The sequence below is a fragment of the Musca domestica genome, unplaced genomic scaffold (genome assembly GCF_030504385.1).
Source record: "Musca domestica strain aabys unplaced genomic scaffold, Musca_domestica.polishedcontigs.V.1.1 12, whole genome shotgun sequence".
Lineage (NCBI taxonomy): Eukaryota > Metazoa > Arthropoda > Insecta > Diptera > Muscidae > Musca > Musca domestica.
In genome coordinates, this window is record NW_026712155.1 from 10065355 (window position 1) to 10083788 (window position 18434).

General features: G+C 36.0%; 1 protein-coding gene across 1 annotated transcript in view; it reads right to left on the minus strand.

The window, feature by feature from the left end:
- LOC101894825 (uncharacterized) overlaps nt 1-13564 on the minus strand; it is a 151174-nt gene extending 137610 nt beyond the window's left edge. Inside the window, exons 1-2 of the mRNA XM_059132307.1 lie at nt 13486-13564; nt 7608-7738 (exon numbers count right to left, since the gene is read on the minus strand). Of these exons, the coding sequence (XP_058988290.1) occupies nt 7608-7738; nt 13486-13564 (210 nt within the window). The remainder of the gene's footprint in view (nt 1-7607; nt 7739-13485) is intronic.
- Nucleotides 13565-18434: the final 4870 nt, after the last annotated feature.

An 18434-nucleotide genomic window follows, 5' to 3' on the forward strand; every position in this document is an offset into this window, starting at 1 on the left:
CCACAAGCTAACCCTGTAGAACGCAAAAATCGTGACATGAAAGTCCAACTATCCATTCTCGTACAATCACATCATGCCTCGTGGAGTTCTCATCTTAGTGCTGTAAGGTTTGCTATGAACACATCCAAATGTCAAACTACTGGTTTCACATCTGCTTATCTCACATTCGGTCGAGAATTACGGACAGTGGATGATGTCGACCGTGATCTTCGTACAATCGTAGAAAATGAAACATTTATAACCCAAATTACACCATACCTTCGAGATATGGCTAATATTTTCAAAGACGCAAAAGAAGCTGAATATCGTCAACAAGATTCCAATAAGAAAGCGTACGATTTGAGCCATAGACCGCAGTTAAATTTTGATGTTGGAGCATTGGTATTGGTTAATACACACGTTTTATCTAACGCTTCAAAGGGCCTAACTTCAAAATTTGTACCCAAAAGAGATGGACCTTACATTATCACCAAGAAGGTCGGATCCACAGCATATGAAGTCGCATCGCCAACAAATCCTACTATGCCGTTGGGAACCTACCATTCATCAGCCATAACTCCTTATCGAAGAGCTAATAATGTGCAGTCAGAACCCCTTCATCCCATGAAGAAGAGAGGAAGACCGAAGAAATCTTAACTTGTTATCGTGCCATCGGGGCGATGTCGCACTCCAAAGGGGGAGTTTGTAGCATATGGACTTACATTATCATTATAACATTATATTATTATTACATTACTATTACATTACTATATTATTTCTTTACTATATTAGTAGCTTTCTATATTTTATTACCACATGTATGTTAACTATTCCATTAATTTATATTTCAATGCGTTCTACCTTAATGTAATAACAACACACACAAAAGCAACCCTTGTACTTTGTTCATTCGTTTTATGTTACGCTCAGCAACAGCATAGTTTATTTTGTTTTCTATCAATATCCAATGAGTACATTCTTGTACAAGCCGTTACCCATCAACGAGGCATTACACTCACTCTCATGTTTGTTGTTGTTTTGTGATTCTAGTTAACACTCATGATCTGTGCAACGGTTTGCGCATTCCAAACTATTTGGCATTCTTTGTTTTGTTTATGAGTTGGTTGAGTGTGCGCACGTTGATGAGAAACAGCTTTTACTCATTGATAAAGCTCACTACAAATTATGTAGAGCTTTCTGCCTATAAAAGGCGTGCGCTCGATAAGAATTTATTCATTATTGCAGATCACTTGGTTGAGGTAAGAAGTACTTAGCATTAGATACGTTCTGGTTGTCAGTGCGGTACTCTGAAAATTATAAAATTCAAGGAAGTTCTTATAGGGGATTGCTAGATACGTTCACAGTGTCGGTAGTGCCCATAAGAAAATAATTGAATGTACCAAGTGTTCTGACTGCTGCAATCATTGTATCTTTTATTTTAAAATTATAAATAAAAGACTTAAAGTAAAGCGGAGTTTTTGTGTCTTATTATTTGGAAAGGCAACTATATAGCTGGTCCCTGGAGGCACGGACTCTCCTCCCTTTACAATTTATTATTATTATTTTTATTATTATTATTATTATTATTATTATTATTATTATTATTTTCTTTAAATATTTTGATTATATTCTAAATATTTATCTTTAAATAGCAATTACTTTTTGTAGTAAACGTATTCAATTCAAATGTCAATTGTGTCGTATACTTTCTGTCGACACGTATACGCCACACCTTCTGCGTCACAAGCAATACTTTAATTTTTTATTGTTTTGCCAACAACAATCGAACTGCCTTTCAAAGAGTAATTACAATATCTTTAAATTGAATTTAAACAAAAATAAATGCAATATTAGTTATTTTCCAGATACTATAATTTTTTTAGGAGAAAAAAAAACTAACTTTAACAGAAACACATAAAAGTAAATATGTTTTTTGCAAAATCCTCTAAAGCTATCAATTTTTGCAAAACAAAAAAAAGTCTATAAAATTTCCAAAGAAAAGAAGGCATTATGCAAAGTGCAATCAAGCAAATTGAAAACAGTACTTAATTGCTACAAATTAATTGAATACAGAATTAGAATAAAAAGAAGAACACACACACACACTCACGTACATGTTGGCATACATATGTGTACATATGTGAATGAGTGAGTGTGTGAAATGCACACAATCAAATAAAGACTTAAGTTATGCTTGTAAAGCAAATCTGTAAATATATTTTGTCGATTTGTTTTTCCTGATGCAGTTGTTTTAATAATGTTTCATTTTTTTCTTCTTCTTCTTCTTCTTCAACATCATCATTATTATCCTGAACTGAACTGCTTCTTCTTTTTCTTCTGCATGTTCTTTGGGAGAGTTCATTTTCTTTTGCCCAGATGTTATAATAAAGTTTTACTCTATATTTTTATTGTTCTCTGCTGCCCTGACTTGTCGTCCAAAGACATGCATCTGCCTGCAGAAGAGTCGTTATGTGTATTTCTGGCTATTATTTGCTAACTAGAGTATCGATGTGAGTTGTTGTTTGTGTGTGTGTTTTTTTTTTTTTCGAATATTTGTCTATGTCTTTGTTGAACCGCATTGCCCAAAAAGTAGTTTCAATGATATCTCATTGTCAGTTTTAAAATGCATAGTCATTTTACATTTTTTTTGTTATTATTGTTATTGAGTATATTTATCATGGACACATATATGTGTGATCAAGTGTGTGTGTGTATGTGTGTGTGCTTATGCATAGATTGCAACCCATAAGCCAATCAATGTCTATGTAGTTTTATTTTTAAATGGAATTTTCAATTTGTTCACAGAGTTATAGCCTTGTTAGGCATCTCAAATGGGCACAGTGGGTTAAGGATAAGGTTTTTGCTTGGGGTTTTATAAGGACTAGTTTTATGGTAGTGAAACCTTAAAAAGGAAAATTTTCCAAGATTAAAGCCCACCAGCGATCTTCAGTCTAAATTTCAGAATTTTCTATTCGTTTGACTAATGCCATGAATTCAATTTTTAGTACTTTTTAATACTTTTAGTACACTTATGGAATTAATATCATACCTTGTCCGTCTCCTGCCTCCGAGCAACACCCTCATTAATTTTAAGCCATATCGGCGAAGCAGTTCTTGAGATATAATTAGTGTAACTAATACGGCTTCCGTATCTATAGATAAATGACTTTCCAGCGCTCTTCTATAAATAGACTCTAAATTGAATAGAAGACGATGGAAAGCTCTTCCATAGTAAGAAGAACTTAGAAATGTTTTCTATAGCTATGGAAGCCTAGAAAGTACACCTACTTCTTAAAGTCCTTCGAAAGTCAATTGGAAATAAAACAGCCTTTCCACATAAAAAGAACTCAAAAATGGCGAAATTTGGCGAAATTAAATGAATAACATAACCAAAACTTAAACCAGTAAAGAAAGTCCTAAAGTCGGGCGGGGCTGACTTTATGATACCCTACACCACTTTGCTAATCTAGTAGAGCTCTACATAACAATTAAAAGTTTTTATGGTAGAATGATTATACTCATAATTTAAAGTTCAAAGGACTAAATATGACGAAGCATTTTTATCTTTTAAATTCGGATTTTTATTGCCCATTTGGTGCACAATAAATTTAAAATCGGATAAATATATATATGGGAGCTATATCCAAACCGGAACCGATCTCGATGAAATTTGGCAAAGATATTTCTGAGCTGTATTTGATATATTTCCCTGAATATCGTTGTTGCGGAGTGCATATTACGGCTGTGGAGGACAAAAATAACCAGTCGGATGAACAATATATATGGGAGCTATAGCTATATCTGAACCGATTTTCACCAAATTTGGCATACCAGCTTCTAGACTTAACTCGGTCGTAAGTGCAAAATGCCATCCCATTTGGGCAAATATTAAACGTTTGGTGTACAATAAAAGGTTAATCGAACGAAGTTATATATATGGGAGCTATATCCAAATCTGAACCGATCTCGATAAAATTTAGCAGAGGTATTTCTGAGCTGCAATTGATATATTTCCCCAAATATTGTTGTCAGAGGAGTACATATTACGGCTGTGGAGGATAAAAATAACAAATCGGATGAACAATATATATATGGGAGCTATAGCTATATCTGCACCGATTTCGATCAAATTTGGCATACTTATTTTCAGGCCTAATTAGGTAGAATGTGCAAAATTTCATACTATTCGGACTGATATTAGACGTTTAGTGCACAATAAAAGGCAAATCGGACGAAGATATATATGGGAGCTATATCTAAATTTTTACCGATTATCTCCAATTTCAATAGGGTTCGTCCTTGGGCCAAACAAATGTTGTTTGGAAAATTTCATCTCAATCGGATAATAAATGCGGCCTGCATTTTGTTCACAAGAATACATGGACAGACGGACGGACGGACTGACTATGCATGTCAGAAAGTGATTTTATGGAGATCCTCAAAAGTAACTATGGGTCTTTCTCGCTTCCTTCTCCATGTTACAAACAAATACACAAAGACATAATACCCTTACCACTATGTGGTGTAGGGTATAAAAAGTGCTTGAAATCGGTGTTATCACTTCAGGAGGGCTGTTCCAAAAACTGGACCAATATCACTCACTTTTTGCACCAATGATTCTGAATGTAATTCAAAGATCCCTATCGAATTTCAAAGTTTTCTGCGAAATATATCTCATACTACAAGGGTCACTTTGTATATGACCAGAACTCTATAAAGGGCTATGCAGTGTATGACCTAAGAACAGGACACCTCTTTGAAGTTTTGATCTATGGATGAATAATATCATGTCCAATTTAAATTTTCCACAAACCAGACTGACAATTTCCTTTAAAACTATTGTGCCTAGGTACGAGTACAGGGTGAGATGAAAAAAACTTCCAACAACTTCAGACTGCTGTTATTTCTAAGCCACTCGTTCGACAGCTGTTGAATATTAGATTACATACGTGGACATTTGGGAGTATTTGTGTGTCTTCTACATATCCTCCTCAACGGTAAACTCCTGCCATTCATGACAGAGACCACAGGTCGGCTCGGGGTAAAGCCATTGAAATTCCAAAAAGAAAATAGACTCAAAAGAGATGAAGAGTTGCTTCGCTTGGCCAAAAGTTGTGAACTGCCAAATTTGGTTTTCTCCGATGAGAAAACATTCGTTGTCCAGCAGTTTGTAAGCAAACAGAATGATCGTTATTACTTTCCAAAGAGGTCAGCTGAAAATGTGCAGCTTCAGTTGGCCAACAGAACTCGAGTGTCGGCCATGGTGATGGTGTTTGCCGCCATAACGGCCGATGGTCGCTCTCCGCTCCTCTTAATTGATCGTGGCACCAGAATAAATGCCGAATATTATCGTGAAAATACTCTGGAGGTTGTGTTAAAGCCTTGGACACGCAAAAATTTTGGCCGCAGACTTTGAACATTCCAACAGAACTCAGCACCATCGCCCTCAGCATGCGCCACCCAAAAGTGGTTACAAAATGACGTTCCTCCCTTCATTTCCAGCGCACAATGGCCACCAAAATTTCCGGATACCAATCCTTTGGACTATTGTGTCTGGAGTATTTTCGAAAGCAAAGTTGTCACTAAAAAATACCACATGGTCGATCACCTCAGGCAAGCGCTTCGCCGGGAATGAGCCGAAATACCATAGAGCAATATTCGGGCAGCGTGTGCCCGTTTCTTTAGCCGTTTGATGGCCATATTTGGTGCCAAATGTGACCAATTCCAACAAATCTATACTTATCCTAAAATTTAATAATATTTCCGACATTTTTTGCTTTCATTCAATAAAATTTAATAAAAAAAATGTAAAAATTATGTCGTTTGACTTTGTTGCAGTTGGTTTTTTATCTCACCCTGAAAATACACAAAATCAAAGGATTCCAAAGAATCTTGATCCGAAATTTTCAAAAAATTTAGAAAAGTGCGAACTTGGGAGAGAGGGGAGCTTGTCCCCCTATGTTTAGGTTACTTTGTTTGGACACAATTAGGCGTCTTCTAAGACCTACAGTAAATATTTTATGAGGGGAAGAATTTTTCCCATTTTTTCCAAAAATACCAAAAAGACTCTTTTGACCACTCATTTTGGGTTAAAATCAAAAATATCCTCGTTTTTTTAATCGAAGACGTAATGTTAATTCAAATAATTAAGGTTTTTTTTTTTCCGACCTTTTTATATTTTAATGAAACAAGTGTTGTTCGATCTTGAGGTCCTCAAGCTCTTGTTTCGTTAATTCAAATATTTCAGAAAATAGGGCAAAGGGGGGAGCTTGCTCCCTATATTTAGGTTACTTTGTTTAGCCAAGATTTAGGCCTTTGAAGTCTTGTGAAACCTACAGCAAAATTTTATGACAAAAAATTGGGTTAACATTTTCTATCAAAATAATTGTCTGCACTATTGTCGAATATACCTTAAATCCACGGATTTCAAGGAGTTCTAATCCAATAATTTAAAAAAATATGGAAGAGTAGAAAATCGACCTATATATATATAAAGTCCACAAATATCCCTCACCTGAGTGTTACGTTTTTCGACCGAAATATTACTCGTATTGATGGCTGCAATATTGCCGAAGACACTATATACATAAAAGCAGCGGATTCCAAGGAATGTTAATCCGAAAATGTAAAAAAAAAATAGAACAGTGGGAATTGCCCCCATATTTAAAAAAAATACCAAAAATACCCCCTGTTTTGACTCATTTGAGAGTTAAAATGTTCTACAGTATTGTCGGAGACTCTTTATGGATCAATGGATTCCAAGGAATCTTAAACAAAAAACTTCAAAAAATGTTAAGGTGGGAGAATTTTCTCCCAAAAAGAAGTCAAAGGTCAAAAAGACCCCTTTGTCGACCCACTTGAGGGTTAAAATGTTGGAGCAAAATAATTCTCGTGGCTTGGTACCCAAAGACTAGGATTCTGCCTATTTCAGAAAATATGGAAGAGGGGGAACTTGCTATGTAAACTTACATTGCGATGTAAACTTTCAAAACGCCGATACACATGTCTTGTATTTTTAGGTCTACTTTCATAATCTGCTGATTTTTGTGGCATAGTGTTATTATCGTGTATATATTTTTTTAGTTTTTCTTTCATTTCCACAAAAAAATTAATATTTTTTATTCATTTTTTTTATTTCCAAAAAAAATATTTTTTGTCCCACTGTATGGTAATTAATTTAATTCAGAAAAGGAGATATATCGATGCAAATCAATGAAGAAGACTCTTTCTGGCATTCATATGTAAATTAAAAATTCAATTTGCTAGCAATGTGTGTACATGTGAGATGGTGTGTGTGTGTGTGTGGTTACTTGCCAAAAAAAAAAAATACAAAACTGAAAACTGGAAACTAAAGTAATATTCATTTGCAGTTCATGGATGTTTGCAATTGAACTTTAACATTTGGATGCAAATTTTTACAGCAATACAATACGAAATTGATGCATAAAAATTTAATTTTAATTGAAAATTTCAAATAATTCCTTAAATTTTTCCTCTAATCAGTCTTGCATTGATTTCCAAAAATTCCAATAAAATTTTGGTATTTTTCTATTTTTCATAAACATTTCTTATTAAATTTTCGAAATTTTTCCATTGTTTTCCTTGAAAATATTCGAATATACACTTACATTATGTTTCCACACAACTTTATAAGCTGCCGGATTTGCATGGACTTTGCACTCAAAGTAGACATCATCACCTTCTTCGATGTCTTCGGGATTAAGATTTGAGCCCAAATCTAATTGCAATGTTGGCACAACTGAAACGAAAACAAGAAAATGGGGAAAAATTGAATTTCAAGCAAAATGCAATTTTGATTTATGGAAAAATTTAATTAAAAGAAAATATAAATGAAAAATAAACTGTATGCTTTGTGTTATTATTGCCGAGAAACAGAAGCACACACACACAAACACATGTATGCACGTGTGTGAGTGTGTGTGTGTGTTTATTATCGATAAAAGTTTGTTTAGCTCCCAGATCTTATTACTTGGCTTTGAACAAGAAAATATTCTTATTTTCTTATCGGAAAAAAAGATTTTCTACTTTCTTGTCTTTTTTTTTTTGGGTAAGCATGGATTTTTGTTTTCTTTTGTCTATGTGTTTGGTTTTCTCTTACTCTCTCTCTCTCTCTCCCCTTTTATAAAAGAGAGATTTTTTTCCTTAAAAGACAAGATATGCATGGTTATGTAAGGAAAGCCGGGGAGAGGGGCATCCAAGTAAAATAACACCAAAATAGTATCATTACGGTTTCCGACGAGCTCTTCACAGCAGCTCAACAACAAAGGGTTAATCTGTGATTATCGGGTATTAGTGTCACTTACTTTCCAGCTCAATCTTGGTGAATGTTTGCTGATGGCCAACAGGCAGACAGACAGACAGACACAACGACAGCCAAGGGGGACCCAAGACTTGGTATGTATCTCAGTGTTGTCTTTCGTTTCTTTTTATACCCTCCACCATAGTATGGAGGGTATATTAAGTTTGTCATTCCGTTTGCAACACCTCGAAATACACATTTTAGACCCCACAAAGTATATACCTATATATACTTGACCAGCATAAAATTCTATGTCGATATAGCAATGCTCGTCCGTCTGTGGAAATCACTCTAGCTTCCGAACGAAGATTGACAAAATTTCCGAAAGTAGATTGACAAAATTTTACACAAATGTATGCTATGTCTGCAGGACTTTTGGTATAGAAAATGGGCCAAGTAGGTCCACGTTTTGGCCCCCATATAAGTGTACCTCCCGATATTCGATATTTTAATGATTTTAGCGAAATTTTTCACCGAAATAGTTTGGTATTTGAAGTTGATAATGGATACTACAGCCCATGACAGAAAATTGTCTATGCAGGTCCACGTCTTCGTATAGCCCCCATATAACTGTACCTCCCGATATTCGGTATTTTGATGATTTTAGCGACATTTTTCAACGGAATTGTTTTAAATTTGGTATTTGAAGTTCATAACGGATACTACAGTCTAAGACAGGAAACTGTCTGTGCAGGTCAACGTCTTCGTAGAGCCTCCATATAACTGTACCTCCCGATATTCGGTATTTTTATTATTTCAGCGACATTTTTCACCGGAATAGTTTCAAATTTGGTATTTAAAGTTCGAAATGGATACTACAGCCTGAGACAGAAAATTGTCTGTGCAGGTCCACGTCTTCGTATAGACCCCATATAACAGTACCCCCCGATATTCGGTATTTTGATGATTTTAGCGACATTATTATTCAGAATTGTTTCAAATTTGATATTTGAAGATCGTAATGAATACTATAGCCTATGACAGAAAATTGTCTGTGCAGGTCCACGTCTTCGTATAGCCCCCATATAACGGTACCTGCCGATATTCGGTATTTTAATGATTTAAGGGACATTTTTCACCGGACTTGTTTCAAATTTGGTATTTAAAGTTCGTTATGGATACTACAGCCTAAGACAGAAATTTGACTGTGCAGGTCCACCTCTTCATAAGGCCTCCATATAACGATACCACCGATATTCGGTATTTTAATGTTTTAAGGGACATTTTTTACCAGAACTGTTTCAAATTTAATATTTAAGGTTTGTAATGGCTACTACAGCCTACGACAGAAAATTGTCTGTGCTGGTCCACGTCTTCGTATAGACCCCATATAACGGTACCTCCTTATATTCGGTATTTTGACGATTTTAGGTACAATATTCAGCGAAATTGTTTGAGATGTCGTATTTGAAGTTCGTAATGGAAGCTACAGCCTGAGGCAGAAATTTGTCTGTGCAAGTCCACCTCTTCGTAAGGCCCCCATATAACGATACCTCCCGATATTCGGTATTTTAATGATTCTACGGACAGTTTTCAACAGAATTGTTTCAAATTTAGTATTTAAAGTTCGTAATGGATACTACAGCCTAAGACAGAAAATTGTCTGTGCAGGTCCACGTCTTCGTATAGCCCCCATATAACGGTACCTTCCGATATTCGGTATTTTTTTTTTTTTATTTTATCGACATTATAACCGATTTTTTTTAAGTTTCCCATTTAAATATTGTAATGGCTTATTGCAAATGTTACCTACGCAGGTCCACGTCCTGGTATAGACCCTAATATAACGGCTATATTCGGTATTTTTAAGATTTTAACAGAGATGTAAATGGATTTTATTGTTTTTGAGAATTGTCAAATTCTTTCCAAATGGTGGAGGGTATTCAAAGTTCGGCCCGGCCGAACTTACAGCTTTTTTTACTTGTTTCTTTATTTTAAGGGTATTTTAATTATTTGTAACATGTTTTCCTTACTTAGTGGAATTTCTGTATTCTTTTTTTTTTTTTGTTTCTTCTTCTCATTTAAAAAGGATTTGCAGGATTTACTGGAAGACGAAAAAAGAAAACAGAACTCATTTGGTTTTTGTTTTCTTTTTCGCAACAATATTTGCAATACCCTAAGCTGATTTCCTTTACTTTTCATTTTCCTTTTTTCCTCAGAACTTGTCAGGAATTTTTGTAAATATTGTTATTTTGCCTTCATTGCCTCGTTAAAATGACTAATGACATAGGAACGAAACAGAACAAAATAAAACAAACAAATAATTATATTATCACAAAAAAAGCGAAAGACGTATGAGGAAAATTGAACGATTGACAGTAATAACATTTTGTGGCCACTTCTTAATTTGTTTTCCACACGAATATTGTTTCAGCTGAATGTTTTGAGCAGATTTCAGACACACAAGCTGATAAGCAAAGTTTTCGGGTAAATAAGGAACAAATTAGCAAAAAAAAGAAAAAAAATATATAATAATGAGCAGTTTTATTATTGGCAACAAATTGGCATTTAGGAGGGATGTGGTAGTATGTCAGGGGAGATCACTTTATATTTAAAAATTGTTCAAATACACGATTCAAGAAAATTTTACATTAAAAATTCGGAATTTCGGGATGGATGGATGAAAAATCAGTAAGAAAATGTCAAAAGTCAGGCGGGACGGCTATATGGTACTTTTTACATCACTATGCGTAATTAGTAGAACTGCCGCAAAAAAAAAAAAAAAAAAAAAAAAAAAACAAGTTAAAAAGCAGTAAGTTCAGCCTGGCCGAACTTTGAATATCATCCACCAGTTGGAAGGAATTTGAAAATTTTCAAAATATAAAATCCTTAAAAAATTCTATTAAAATTTTAAAAATACCGAATATAGCCGTTATAGTGGGGTCTATACGACGTGGACCTACATAGGCATTGTTTGTCATAAGCCATTACCATATTCAAATTTGAAATTTGAAATAAAGGGTTAATAATGCAGCTAAAATCATCAAAATTTCGTATGTACGGAGATACCGCTATATGGGGGCTATACGAAGACATGGACCTGCACAGACAGTTTTCTGTCATAGGCTGTAGCATAACGAACTTTAAATATGACATCTCAAACAATTTACCGAATATAGGGAGGTACTGATAAATGGGGCCTTTACGAAGACCTAGACCTGCATAGACAATTTTCTGTCACAGACTTTAGTTCCCCTTAAGAACTCTAAATACGTAATTTGAAACAATTCCGGTGAATAATGTCACTAAAATCATCAAAATACCGAATATAGGGAGTTACCGTTATATTGGGGCTATACGAAGACGTGGACGTGCACAGACAATTTTCTGTCTTAGGGTGTGGTATCTATTTCGAACTTCAAATACCAAATTTGAAACAATCCCGGTAAATAATGACGCTAAAATCATGAAAATAACGAATATCGGGAGGTACCGTTACATGGGGGCTATACGAGGACCTGGACCAGCATAGACAATTTTCTGTCATAGGCTGTAGCATCCATTACGAACTTCAAATATGACATTTTAAACAATTTCGGTGGGTATTGTATCTAAAATCATCAAAATATCGAATATTGGGAGGTACCGTTATATGGAGGCTATACGAAGACGTGGACCTTCATAGACAATTTTCTGTCAGAGGCTGTAGTATCCATTTCGAACTTCAAATACCAAATTTGAAACAATTCCGGTGAATAATGTTGCTAAAGTCATCAAAATACCGAATATTGGAAGTTACAATTATATGGAGGCTATACGAAGACGTGGACCTGTTCCGACAATTTTCTGCCTTAGGCTGTAGTATCCATTACGAACTTCAAATACCAAATTTGAAACAATTCCAGTGGCATCGCAAAGTGTCTTGTTAGAATGTAAGGTCGTATCGCAAAAGAGTCTTGTTAAAAATTATGGTCGTATTGAAAAGTGTCTTGTTAAGAAGTATGGTCGTATCGCAAAGTGTCTTCTGAAAGGGTATGGTCGTATCGCAAAGTGTCTGGTTATCGCAAAAGGCCTTATTAAGAAGTATGGTCGTTTCGCAAAGTGTCTTGTTAGAAAGTATGGTCGTATCGCAAAGTGTCTTGTTAGAAAGTATGGTCGTAGCGCAAAGTGCCTTATTAAGAAGTATGGTCGTTTCGCAAAGTGCCTTATTAAGAAGTATGGTCGTATCGCAAAGTGCCTTGTTAAGAAGTATGGTCGTTTCGCAAAGTGTCTTTTTGGAATATATGGTCGTTGCAAAGTGTCTTGTTAGAAATTATGGTTGTATCACAAAGTGTCTTGTTAAAAAGTATGGTCGTATCGCAAAGTGTCTTGTAAGAAAGTATGGTCGTATCGCAAAAGTGTCTTGTTAAAAATTATGTTCGTATTGCAAAGTGTCTTGTTAAGAAGTATGGTCGTATCGCAAAGTGTCTTCTTAATATGTATGGTCGTATCACAAAGTGTCTTTTTAGAAAACATGGTCATATCGCAAAAAATGTATGGTCGTATCGCAAAGTGTCTTTTTGGAATGTATGGTCGTTGCAAAGTGTCTCGTATCGCAAAGTATGGTGTCTTCTTAAAATTTATGGTCGCATAGCAAAGTGTCTTGTTAGAAAGTATGGTCGTATCGTCAAATTTCACATAGATGTCATTGTTGGTGTCTGTGGTTAAGATATGGGGGTTCCATTGGAAATGTGTCCCATCATCATGCGAAAAGTACTAAGTGGGACGAAATTGGGTATTGGGTGAAAGGAAAGAGGTGAAATCCCGAAATTCAATATTGTGGTCTCTTGGATTGAGATATGGAAGTGGCTTTGGAAATGTGTTCTAAAATAGTTCGAAAAGATCGCTTTCACTTTCTTCGCTCTTAAAGCCTCTACAGACCTTAGGGCTGGATAGGTCAAAAAATTAAAAAAGCAAACCAGGTCATTTTTCTTGAACAGGGGGATCCTAGAGGGCTGCAGTGCCACCCTTTATATAGGAGTGTAGGTCGTTTGCTGTGAAGAAGAGGAATCTAAAAACTTCCTCATCACCACAGTACTTGGCTTCCGCGGTCATTGGGAAGGAATTGAGCTGGCGGCTGAATCACGGAAGCTAATGTCAGACAGGGGGATCCTAGATGGGTGCAGTTTAGCAGTGCCTTTATGTAAGAGTGAATGTCGTTTGCTGTGACGAGGAGGAATATAAAAACACCCTCATCACAACATTACCTGGCTTCCGCGGACTTTGGGAAGGAATTGAGCTGGCGGCTAAATCATGGAAGCTAGTGTCAGTGCCACCAACATTCATGAGGGCTATGCGAAAACGTGACTTATATATAGCACATTTTCAATACCAAAACTTTATTGGTTTCATTGGCCGTTTGAAGGCCATAATTCGAACAAGACGAAACTTATTCAAAATTTAATGCTATTTCCGGCATTTTTTGCTGTTATTCAATTAAATTTAAATATAATTGCCTTTGACTTTGTTGCAGTTTTTTATCTCACCCTTTACGTATGTACCGTTATATGGGGGCTATACCTAAATGTGAACCTATATAGCCCATTTTCAATACCAAAAGTTCTGCAGACCAAAGACACATCTGAATAAAATTTTATCATCCGTCTTCATTTCGTTTGGAAGCTAGAGAGATTTCCATAGATAGGCAGGCGAACATAGCTAAGGCGACATAGAATTTTATGCTGACCAAGAATATTTATGCTTTGCGGGGTCTAAAATTTATATTTCAAGGAATAACCAACTTAATATACCCTTCATACTCTCTTGAAAGCTATCAAAATATTTATCTAATAATTAAATAAACGCTTCTCGAAAACTTGTTTCATTTATTTACAACACCCCTTACAATTAGCAACAAATTCTCAAGTCCACTTCAAGAGCCCTTAAAAAGTTCTAAATAAATTTTCTTTAGCCACTTACAGCCTTTGAATTATGGAAGCCAAACAAATTTGGCTCGCCTCTGTCTGATAGCTTGATTGCCAAAGTTCAATAATGTTTTAATACCTGCATTTGAATTAATCGCAAATTGAAAAGAGCCTTTTTTTGTTAATTGTTTACTTCAAAGTTTTTAATTAATGCGCCTTAGACTAACAAAAGGACAAAAGTCCGGGTTCAAATGAAAAAAAGGGGTCAATCAAAGGGAATTGTTCGCAACAACTGCAGCAGCAACAACAATGTTGTTAATTCCATTGAAAATGAAAGTAAGTGGATAATAATCAAGTGAATGAGTGAGAAGTGGGGGAGGGAGGGAGGGAGGGAGGGACCTTTGTATGTAAAGCACTTAAAATCTGAAGCCCTAGTAATCAACGTAAATCACTTTTCAGTCAATTGGCCAATGCAGAAGGACATAAGCACCCACTTGAAAACGGGCAAAGTCGAGGCGAATAAATATTAGATAATTAAATTTGATATTATGATGGCTGAGCTGGGGGTACGATACAATTCATTGTCGATTCGCCCAACTAAAAAGGTGCGCTGCTTGCTTCCTGTTCGCCTGTATTATATGACCTTTGATTACCCCTTTTTGCTGCTTTTGTAGATCCTTGCTTTATGTCTGTTTTTTTTTTTTTGCTTTGAGGGCTTGCTCTTTGTATTTTTATTACACCATGAGGTGGATGGATATCTCTCTTAAGCCTTCTCCCTACCCCCCCCCCCCCCCCCCCCCTTTCGCTAAGCTTGTAAAATCGTATTTTGTTTATTCATTCATATCCACTTGCTCTCCCCCCATTTTTCCTCTCTTTGGACCCGTACTTTGTTTGTAGTTTGCTGGCTCGGCCAGGGGTATGCCGTACACGAAGTCTTCACTAAGTATGGCCCGGGTAATGGTAATGTTTTAATGGGCTTTGTGTTTATAAAATTGAATGTGAAGGGTGTTGGGATAATAAAATGAGCCATGGACTAGTACTTTTAACTTGCCACGATGACAGTCACATAGCCTTGGCTACCATTGCCTGAGCATAGACCTCCCTTGGTGTTGGCTACTGTGTGGAAAGTATTACCAGCTATAGAATATTGAAACCCAAGCTAAATCCTGTGGTCAGAACAACGAATCTCTCATTTTCCCCCTTTTTACTTACCTTTTACTTTACATAAAAATACTGCAACACCAAATTTTATTAGACATTTTTTTTCTGTCGTCATCGTTGTTGCTCTGAGCTTATTAAGGAAAATAAAGTAGCAGCACGGCAAGCGCAACAACAACAACAACAACATTGCCAGTAAAAACGCAAAGGGATAAAAAGAGCTTTTCGTGATGGCACTTTGGGTATTTACTCGGTTTATTTTTCAAAATTAAAAACAAACCCGACAAGGCTCGTTCATAGTGGCCAAAGCTGCCGCACTCTCTGGTAACTGGGAGCAAACAAGATGGCATCTGCTGCTGCTGCTTCTTCTCGTCGTCTTCTTGGTCTTCTCCCATACAGCAGAGCTTAGTGTTAATGTGATGAAAAGCAAGGATTTTATACGTGGCATGTTTTTAAAGAAACAAACAGCAACAACAAGAACAACAAACAAATAACAACAAACTGGGTTAGCTATATTGCGCGGATATTAATAGAACCATCAACAGTAAACAGAATATGGGGAGAGACAGTGAGGAGGCACAAGGTAGTGAGAGAGAGAGGGAGTAAGTTTTGTATGAACTCTAAGAGTGGTCGGCTAGAGGGCCTCAAATTGAAATCATGAGAATAATTATAGCATTTGGCCTGCATGCAACCTGCATGTTTCCATTAATCGTTTGATTCAAACATTTCTTTCGTTTTACTGATTTTTTTTTCAATCATTTCAAATTAGTTTTTATATTGATTTTTAAATAAATAGACAAACATCCAAACTTAGTAGTTTTGAGAATTTTAATTACTGGATTTGTTAACGAATATTTTCCACGGACTCGCAAGGAAATAATTGAGAATTTTTTTCAGAAGAAATTTTAGAAACAAGATTTTTTCCAAACAAAAAATCATGATTTGGGGAGATTATTTTTTCACTTGCAATTACTTTTTATAAAAAATATCTTCAAGGTATAGGTAAAGATATAAATGGGAATTAAAAAAAAATTAGAGACAAGATTTTTCCTAATCAATTATTTTTTTCAAGGTCACAGAGGTATGATTGCGAATATTTTGAGGAAGAATAGAGATATGATATTGAAATTTTATTAAAAAAAAAAAAATAAATAAATAAATAAATAAATTAAATGGCATTGTATTCTACTGGAAAAAAGACCCCAACCGAGATGTAATTGTGAATATTTTTATTTTTTTTAAAAAATAAGGATATAAGGATCTTTGATTATAGAAAAAAAATATATTTCAAAGACATGACATCCCCAAATCGTGAATTTTTTGAGGACTATCATATTAATCGAGTATTTTTTAAGAAATATTACTTCAAGGCTAAGCAGATCACCAACAGTGGACCTGCGGTGTGAATAATAGATTTTTAAGAAATATTTTTCTCAGACAAACAAAGCTATAATCAAGGATCTATAATCAATTGCTTCAAATACAGGGTGAGATGAAAAAACTACAACCAACACCAGACTGCTGTTATTTCTAAGCCATTCGTCAGGCAGTCATTAAAATTATTCCAGTGACAGCTCATTATATTGTTTACAGGCGTACAAGAGCACTTTGGTGAAAATTTTCCAGAAAAAAAGCTATTCGTGATGCAATCGAGGCGTGATAGTGTGATTTCTTTATATTTGGCTGGAAAACCACAAGTGGCTATCGTTAGAGCACTCCACCACTTAAATGTGAATAAATCTTTTGTGCCTCGTACCATCGCTCGTTACCGATCACGTGATAATTGTAGCGTAGCCCGACGTTAAGAAAAATGGACGGAAGAAAACAGCAACATCAGCAGAAATGGTTCGAAAGGTGAAGAAAAATGGCGCGTGAGCTGAACATATCTCAATATATTAAACAAGTAAAAAAACATTAAGTTCGGCCGGGCCAAACTTTTAATACCCTCCACCCTAGGGTAAAAGAACATTAGAAGAAATGTGGCAAAAAACATTAAAATGCCGAATATCGGGAGGTACCGTTATATAGGGGCTACACCAACACGTGCACCTATAATTACAATGTTTCGCCACACGAACTAGGACCTATTATGACCCACAAATACCAACTTTTACACAAATCAGTGAAAAAATGTGGCATAAATCATCAAAATACCGAATATCGGGAGGTACCGTTATATGGGGACTATACCAGAACGTGGACCTATACATGCAATGTTTTGCCACACGCTCAGGGACCCGTTGTGACCTACAAATACCAATCTTCAGACAAATCCGTGAAAAAATGTGGCATAAATCATCAAAATACCGAATATCGGTAGGTACCGTTATATGGGGGCTATACCAAAACGTGGACCTATACATGCAATGTTTTGCCACACTCTCAGGGACCCGTCATGACCTACAAATACCAATTTTCAGATAAATCCGTGAAAAAATGTGGCATAAATCATCAAAATACCGAATATCGGGAGGTACCGTTATATGGGGACTACACCAGAACGTGGACCGATATATCTCATTTTCAATACCAACCATCCTAGGGACAATACACACTCTTGTGCCAAATTTCAAAGGTCTACGTCAAATAATGTGGGCTCTATCGTGATTTCAACAGACAGACGGACAGACAGACAGACGGACAGACAGACGGACAGACAGACATCGCTAAATAGTCTTAGAATTTTATGCTGATTATGAATATATGTACTCTATGGGGTCTACGACGAATATTTAGAGGTGTTACAGACGGAATGACAAAGTTAATATACCCTCCTACCCATGGTGGAGGGTATAAAAATGAGCTCGGGTTAAACCCAAGAAGTTCAAGAACTTGCTCCGCAACAGAAAGAAAATAGACCCAAAAGAGCTAGAGCGTTGCTTCGCTTGGCCGAAAGTAGTGAACTGCCGAATTTGGTTTCCTCCGATAAGAAAACAAGAGGTCAGCTGAAAATGTGCACAATGGGTTGGCCACCAGAACTCAAGCGCCGGCCATGGTGATGGCGTGGGCCGCCATTACAGCCGATGGTCGCTCTCCGCTCGTATTAATCGACCGTGGCATCAGAATAAATGCCGAATATTATAGCAAAAATATTCTGGAGGGTGTATTAAAGCCTTGGGCACGCAAACATTTTG